Source organism: Oryza brachyantha, chromosome 12 (assembly GCF_000231095.2).
Source record: "Oryza brachyantha chromosome 12, ObraRS2, whole genome shotgun sequence".
NCBI classification, from domain to species: Eukaryota; Viridiplantae; Streptophyta; class Magnoliopsida; order Poales; family Poaceae; genus Oryza; species Oryza brachyantha.
In genome coordinates this window covers 11,472,612-11,481,328 of record NC_023174.2, presented here as the reverse complement: position 1 = coordinate 11,481,328, position 8,717 = coordinate 11,472,612, and the positions used below count along the sequence as shown (strand labels likewise).

At 35.5% G+C, this 8,717-nt stretch overlaps 1 protein-coding gene across 1 annotated transcript; it reads right to left on the bottom strand.

The window, feature by feature from the left end:
- Positions 1-217: 217 nt before the first annotated feature.
- On the bottom strand, positions 218-1,554 carry LOC121056058 (putative disease resistance protein RGA3). Its single transcript, XM_040529857.1, has 2 exons — positions 409-1,554; positions 218-277 (listed from the first exon to the last, which is right to left on the bottom strand). Exons 1-2 carry the CDS (start codon positions 1,552-1,554, stop codon positions 218-220), a joined length of 1,206 nt encoding a protein of 401 aa, XP_040385791.1.
- Between the last annotated feature and the right edge of the window lie 7,163 nt (positions 1,555-8,717).

The window sequence follows — 8,717 nt, the reverse complement described above, 5'->3', positions numbered from 1 at the left end:
CTGGTCCCACACAAGATGCTTAACTCTTTTGGAGGCACTGAAGTTTTCACAGCTAATTGTTGCGTGCTCATTCGGTGCAATGGAAATTGCTAGATCATGAACAAAGTTATACATTTTAATTTGTGAGATGGTGCCATCATGACTAAAAACATAGTCTTGGAAAAGAGATCTTCCAGCAAGCTCACTAAAGTATTTCTCCCCCATTCTTATTGCCTCCCTACTTCCACCAGCTGTACTCAACAGACCCATTGCCACCCAATACATTATCAGAAGTTCTCTGAAAATCTCATAGTCCTTTGGAAAAGTGGATAAGCAGGCAAAACATGCTCTTAAATCAGATGGAAGTGCATCATAACTGAGTTTTAATACAGATAAGATATCGTTACTCGGCACTTTTATTTCCTTTACCTCTTGCCACTTAGAAATATCTTCCATGAACAACAGGGATCCCAATGTCCTAGCTGCCAAAGGAAGGCCATCACATTTCTGTACAATGGATTCTCCAATTTTCAGCAGTGCAGTATCCTTTGCCTTCTCTCCTTTGAAAGCATATCGAGCAAATACTTTCATGCATTCATCATGTGGAAGTTTTGGTACCTCATATGGTCCTATGGTCTTCAACACTGATGCAATTTTTGAAAGACGTGTGGTGATTAAAATCATGCTTCCACTTTTAGCACATGGTAGCAAGTTCATCAGTTCTTCCCAAACACTAATGTTGTCATTTGATATGTCATCTAGCACTAGCAAATATCTCTTATCTCCTAAAAGCTCTTGCAGCTTCTTTTGCAGTGCTTCTAGTGTTAATTGCTTATTGCTTTCACCGCTGTCTGATTGTATGATTACATCTACGATATGGTTAAGATCAGACACATTAGACACACATGCCCATAGAGTCTTATCAAACTTTTCTTTGGTTCTTTTATCATTAAATACCAGTTTTGCTAGGGCAGTCTTGCCTACACCTCCCATTCCAATCAGTGGAAGTACTGACAGGGTATCAGATTTAGATTCAGCAGCTTCTGAAATCACCTTCACAATATCAATTTTAGCTTTATCTCTTCCAACAATCTTTCGCTCATCTACAATGGAGTATGTTTCTCTCTGGACAATTCGATCTGAAGGTGTGTCTATTGGTTCTTCTTTCAAATCAAAATTTCTTCTAAGTGCAGCTATTTCATTTAGCCTCTCACGAACCTTTCTTATATTTCTTGCCAGTTCAAAAGGAAAGATGAATAGTTGAGCAAGGTAAGTTCGGATTTCACCTTTTCCAACTTTCTGCTGCAATGCTCGTGTCCCGACGTCGTCGAGAACATCATCAATGTCATAGACAAAATCTTTGAGATTTTCCAGCCAGTGTTTAACCGAACTAGTTGTACATTGTTTCCTTTCAGCATCTTTAAGAACAGCACAGATAGCTCCCAATGAGTTTTTCAACTTTTCCAGCTCACTCCTTACATTGCATGCAAGTTTAATGTCGTTGATAGCATATTCAACAGCAAATGTGGTGACCTTTGTGAGTATTGAAGTAGCAAAGACAGACAATTCAGCCATTTCTTGGGGAAGAAACTACTGCATAAAGAAAGTGAAATAGTTAGGGCCAGTAGTGCAGTTATAATTTGGTAGCTGGAGACATTCATACAAAAGATAATTTGTGCTCATTGCAGCATTTTATTATAAGAAAAATGAAGAGTGAAGAAGGACCATTGGTGTATTTTTACGATGTCCGTTAGTAATTGAAAAGGAAAAGAACAATCCTTACTTTGGCCAGATTCATTGAGTATTACTTATAACATATTTCGGTTTCCGAGGAAAGGCGAAGTGTGTTTTAGTTTCCAACTCAATTGACATATTACGACTGTGTTCTTTTCATAGATGAAATATTATCTGATTTATTATAGCTATTTAATGGTATAAAAGATAGAATTAAATATTGTAAAGTTCACTTTAGAAAGTGAACGATGAACTTCTATATAAAATATTTTTGCCATAATATATTGTTTAACAGTTCAGGAAACGTATGTTAAAAAGTTATGAAATAATCTGCTGAAAAGAACGCAGCCTTATGAAATACCATGCTTGAGCTTTCTTTGTATTTCCAACCATAATTTATATTCTTGTTTTCTTATATTCACTATGGTGGTTGAACGAGATTTTTTTAATGTGTGCATATCAGGACAATTTTTTTTTGGAGTCGACTGTTATACCAAATAGGCAAATACAAAGTGCACTGCAGTCAGACTAAAGCTCTGTTCTAGGTGTCCTGCTTCAGAGTTGGAAGCTTCAGTTTTTGTTCTTCAGAAGATTGAAAACTACAGTTTCTGATCTAGGAAATGGAAATACAGGTCTGGGATTTCAATTAAAAATTTGGCCTCAATTTATTCAAAACATTTGATCCATAGTTACTGTTATTTCAAAGTGTCGTTGTTAACTGCTTAAACCTGATGGTTGTATCGAAACAGTAGTATTAGTCTACACGATATTTGAGATCAATGATAATTTGATCCTGTTAACTTTAGGATGAGAGCTTGATGCCAATTTTCATCATGAAAGCCAATATGGATGGCACTACATTGTAAACAAAAGATTAGGGCATGTCAACATTGATTTGAACGAAACAAAGGGATGCCTCTCTTTTAGATACAAGCAAATGGATAAGATTGAATAACTGTTATGTCAAGAAATGAGAAAACACTTATTAGTGTTTAAACTATAGATCTGCATTACATATCAGTAATGCACAAAGCAAATTTTCTTGTAGAGAGTCTGGTTAGTCTGTTCAGGAAGAACAGAATGATAAAGTTGGCAGCTTTTGGTGAAGGGACAAGGGAGAAATGCATGCACTAGTGTCTGCTGAAACTGTTTAGGGCAGTTCCTTTGGGCCCTATTTATAATCCATTGAGCTTACTCTATCATTAAGAAAAGCATTACTTTCCTAATTCCTGCCCTTTCTTCAGATAACATACCTTTGGGAATGACAGTAGGACATCCTCTTCTTTCCATAACAAAAACAAGAAAAAGAAAAGAACAGAAAGCAACCTCAGAAAAGGAATACAGCTTTGCTTGCTACAAGGACAAAGTCTTTTGCCTTCAAGAGGTACAAATAGTTGATAATATTTGGGCCCTACTGGGCCAGGAAATTTTCCTGAGCCTACCTGTCAATGGCCGTTGAGAACAATCTTGGAGCAATAGATTATTGGAAGAGGGCTTGTGACGAAGGAAATTCCTTCCATTTTATGATGCAATCAACAATAAAGACATAGGATAATTCCCTTAACATCTATTGGTCCTCCTACACATAGGGCTTTACGGTTGCAAAGATGCCAAGCAATTTGCTATTCTCCAAGTTTCACTCAGATGCCATATAGCCAAATCCATCCAGAAACAACTCAAAGAAAACAATTTGTGCGGTATGAGTATGTTTGTTGATTCTCATATGTTTGGTTTTCCTTTAATCAATTTGCAAAAAAAAAATAAAAATAAAAAAACTGGCAACACATTTACATATGAAAAACCTTGCAAAATCTATATTTTTCTCAACTAACTTGTTGTAAATGTCTTTTGCATCTTAACACTTCACTTAAAATAAACAAGAAGCCTACAGGTGAAATGGGCTGGATTGTCTGATCCTTGTCCAATTGGCCTGCAGATCCAATTGGATTGCATTGAGGGATTAATTGCATGGCCCATGTATTTTCAATCATCAGCAAATTTTACGATGACCGGCCCATTATGCCCCCTCTCTTATCTATATTGAATACAAATTGGCAATTAAAATATCATGATCGGTGATGTTGCTTTCAGTTCATGTCACAGTGTTTTGAAAATGATTTTTTGCAAAAGTTATAAAAACATTTTTAGTGAAAAGAAAATGTTATTATGAATTCATGCACAACTCTACCTGTTATATATCGGTACTTTCATTCTGAGAATATCTTTTTTTTTTAAATTTAATTTTCAAGTCTGAGAATTTTGAGTGTAGATAATTTCTGACAGCATTTTCAATCCTATATAGGAAAAAAGAAACGTCAATTATACAAACATACATATTTGTGGCTACCTAAACCTTAGTAAAGTGACTCCGCCGTCACAGCCCACCCTAAATCACTTTTGCTATTGATCAAATGTTTGATTCTTCGTTGAACTGTCAAATACGCGCGCAATGTATGGGGGCTAGGGTGGAGGGCGTGTATGGGTTTTTTCACTTGCATGCATGCCTTCAGATTATGATCCAACTGTAGTGACTGGATTTGTTTGATGGAATTAAAATTTTCAAATATTTGAACAATAGGCGGACCCATACTGAATGACACTTCCCTTTTTAAACTTGCAACATGCATACGATTTCTTTAGGAATGAAGAAAATTCGGATATTGAGAACTGTCATTAACCATTCATATGGTCTCAAAATAAACATCAGATAAAGATGCCCATTTCCAAGTGAGATGCTTCATGGTTTATTCCTGCTGACATATAGATGGTCAAGGGACATATCCAAGATACGAATTGACGGTCCAAAATTTCTCAACGGGAAAAAAAAATAAAAGAAAAGGCAACTCAGCACTAATGTGTTTGAATGGCAGCCGACACTCAGGAATAATCAAGATACTAATATGCGCCCAAATTAATTGTTAATTAACCAGTTCATGATTCGATCAATCTCAAAAAGCTAGTAAAAAATCATTTAGATACCACAAGGAGATGCATGATAGCCCTACCTTTTCTTCCCACACAAATAAAAAAGCTGAAAGAATTAAGCTCAAATTTGACCACAGCTTGGAGGTTTATGTATATGCGACTTTACACTGAGCTCCATGGCATATATGCTACTCCAGTACTTAGCTTCATAGATAGTTACAGCATCACAAATTAAGATGCATTTAGTCCATCGTAAGCTTATTCTCTCTGTCTGTGTTTGTTTCAGAACATTCGTTTCTCACTTGAGCAAAAGCAAGCGAATGATTCGATCGATATCCCTTCTAATTAATTCTTTCATAGCTTTCTCACAAGTTTCTACTAAACAATCACCTCGAACAAAATCTAACATGGGATACACTAAGTGACACTAGCATTTGCTTTTGATGAAGTTTAACACCACCAATGAAACTATCTTTTCTTTTTCTTGGAAGCTAGCTGAAGTATCTAATATCTTACATACTCCCTCCATCCTCTAAATGTTAGACGCCATTAAACTTTTTATACACGTTTAACTATTCATCTTATTTATTTTTTTTAAATATGTAAAACTATATATATGTATAAAAGTATATTTAACAATAAATGAACTGATATAAAAATAATTAATAATTGTATAAGTTTTTTGAATAAGATGAATATTCAAATATGTATAAAAAAGTCAATGGCGTCAAACATTTAGGGACGGAGGGAGTATTAATTTACATCCAAATGACAAGAAAAGGAAGGATCCATGAAACCACACAGAGAAGATAGGAACCTACACAGTATAAAGGGACACATAGTGCGCAATCTAGATACGTAGTTTTAGCCACTAGAATGAATTTTAATTCAAAGGTGACAAAAAAAACATGAGAACGAATGGAAGGAGTATTACTTGCATCTGAATATCTAGCGGTCTTAGAATTAGGAGGCAAATTACAATTAGCCTAAAGCATGGCCGAGAGACAAGCCGTCAATCACACGTACTTCAACTTGCATTGCGCACTTGAGCATATGGGCAAACCGATCGAAAGAAATCACTGATGATATTATTAATTAAGTAACAAATCCACTGGAATTAACACCCAGCTGGCAGCATTAGTGATGGATGAACACAATTGCACCGCATCTTGATGCCTGCCTCCTCTTTTGATCTTTGATTAGGAGAGCACCAACACTAAGTTGATATTTGTGCAGCCTGAGCTGATAGCTAGGGGGGCAAGTTGGTGAATTTTTTATATTTTTAAACCTTTTTAATAAATAATTTTATTACTAAACCTTGAGGAAAAATATTTTCACCGTATGAATCTTTTCGCCGCGCCAGTGTTGGTGGCATGGCAAGACAACGTTGCCACGCAGCGCAGTTGGCGTGGCCGTCTTGCCATGACAGTGTCAGCGGCGTGGCAAGACAACGCTGCCAAGTGGCGACGTCCAAAGCCCTACGTGGCAGTGTTGTTTTGATGCTAATGTTGGTGGCGTGGCCAAAAGATTAATCCGGTGGAAATATTTTCTCTCGAGATTTAGTAATAAAGTTATTTATTAAAAAGATTTAAAAATAAAATAATTTCGCAAGTTGGTATACCGGCGCATGCACGGATGGTGGCCAGTCTATGGAAACCTTGTTTTAGATACCAAGATTCTTAAGAGATCTCAATCAGCCTTTTACAATGGTGCAACTTAAATTGGTATCAGAGATCCTAGTTGACTCAATATCTTTGACACAATGAATGCATGCTAGGTGTAAACTAAATATCCAATGAAACTAAGTACTTACGATAGGGCTAGAAAGTCAAAGAGATAGTCAATGCAGTTAAGGACCACAAATGTATGAATGGTTAGGTTGTTAATAGTCCACATTAGCTTTAGAAGGGTAAATGACTTATTTAAAAGTGTAGTGTTCTACAATATTCTGTATGAGAAGTAAAACCAATAATCTAAACCGTTTATTTTTTCTAATCTAATGGCTCAGTTCTATTTTATACTGCCATATCAAGTACAGATCAAGATTCTTATACCAACAATAATAAATACTATCAGTAGAGAGCATGGTAGGCAAACCCTTAAAAGCGAGGGAGTCTATCACCTCTCAGGATAGCCTTTTACGTGAGAAAAACTCTTTATAATCCTTCAAATATTCAATGCATAAGAACTTAATATGAAATACCTCCTAATTAATTTAATCTTTTAGGGTTGGGACTAGATCTTGAAAGGATGGTACGATTTATACCTCTTTTCTTAGATGCGTCACAACGAAGATTAATGTTTTAACATATTTTTTATAAATATTTTTCATGCTTGTGTGGATAGTATCCTAGTTCGTCTTGATAGCGGGGCTGTATGTTTCTTCCCTTTTGTGCCAATTATATGCGATAGTAATTTTACTTGTTCTATATTATAATAATTATTAAAGCATGGTGGTGCAGTAATTGTGTGTATACAGTTGGTATAGGACCCAAAAGTTACACTTCCTCTATGAAAACCAGGATATATATATTTCATGGGAAAACCAGGATATATATATTTCATGGGTTTGTTAGTACAATGGCTTTAAGTAACCTCCTCCATCCATACAGATTTGATCCCCTATTCCACAATTTATAAACTTATATGTTTTAGAGACACTATGGAGAAGAAACTACTGTTTCCGTTCCATATTATAAAACTTTAAAAGTTTGTATGCATTCATCCATATATCAATGTATATGTTTTGTATAGAGTAAAATACATGACCGGTTCTTAAACTTGGGAGCGAATGTCATCTAGGTCCGTAAACTTAAAAATTATATATCTAGGTCCTTGAACCTGGGAGCCGATGTTATTTAGGTCCATAAACTTTTAAATTGCACATCTAGGTCCTTAAACTTGAGAGCGAAAGTCATTTAGGTCCGTAAATTTTAAAACTGTATATCTAGGTTCACCATCTTAGTTTAATGAATAATAGCTGGTCAAAATATCATTTGACTGAACTTGACCGCAGATGGGGTCGTTTGCAAATGTACTACCTACATGGCATGCCACATCAGCGGTAAACTTTAGTCAAATAAGATTTGGACAGGCTATGATTCATTAAACAAGGATGATGAACCTAGATATGCAATTTAAAAGTTTATGGACCTAAATGACATCTGCTCTCAAGTTAAAGGACCTAGATATGCAATTTAAAAGTTTATAGACCTAGATAACATTCGCTACCAAGTTTGGCCCGGTCATGCATTTTACTATAAAAAGTAGATCTCTCATGGGTATATTTCGACATTGTTATTGTAGATTACCGGTCGTGTTACTACATTTTTTCCTTCTTGTTATTACACAATTTCTATGAGGTGAGGGTGGACTTCGGTAGACATCAAAGAAGCCCATAAGAGGGTTGACCCGTCAAGGAAACCCTTTGACCAACCTTTTTGAATGAGGTAAGGGGTGGTTTTTGGGTCTTAGAAAGTGGGTCGGAGATGGGATGAGCCTAGGGAGGCCTAGAAAGGGAGGGGTACAAAATAGCTTATTATAAAGGGGCATAGGTTAGTGGTACTGTATATGTATATATATATATATATATATATCTGTGTGTCTAGATTTATTAGCACACACATAAAGCTTGGCAAAGTCAAAAAGTCTTATAATATGAAATAGAGAGAATAGTAGTAATTAGGGGCAATGGTGTTTTATCTCTACTTTAGACCCCAATTGTATATTTTTATCTTTTTTTTTCAACTTTCTGATTTTGTCCATGTTTCCCCAAACTGAAGCTATATATCCTTTCCCCCTAATTTTTAGACTTATGTTAGTCGGAGTCAGATTAAATGAAAAAAAAAAGAAAGAAAACGTTCAAAAAATTTGGTGATTGACTAAATTACCCCTGTATTACCTCTCCATATATGATTCTATATGATGGTTGCCGTATATGATTTCCGCTTGATTATATATGCAAGTTGTGTGAACATGCTGTTAAAAATGATACCAAAATTTATCAAATTTAATTCGATCGGTCACATTTGAAATATTTGGAAATTTTATCAATCTTTGTTGTAAAAGATGATAGATCT

Excerpts from the sequence above, each read along its gene's own strand:
- LOC121056058 (XM_040529857.1), bottom strand. The coding sequence starts at position 1,554 with ATGGCTGAATTGTCTGTCTTTGCTACTTCAATACTCACAAAGGTCACC. Across the intron at positions 278-408 it reads ATATTTCTAAGTGGCAAGAG|AGAACTTCTGATAATGTATT; the intron begins GTAAAGGAAATA and ends TGAGATTTTCAG.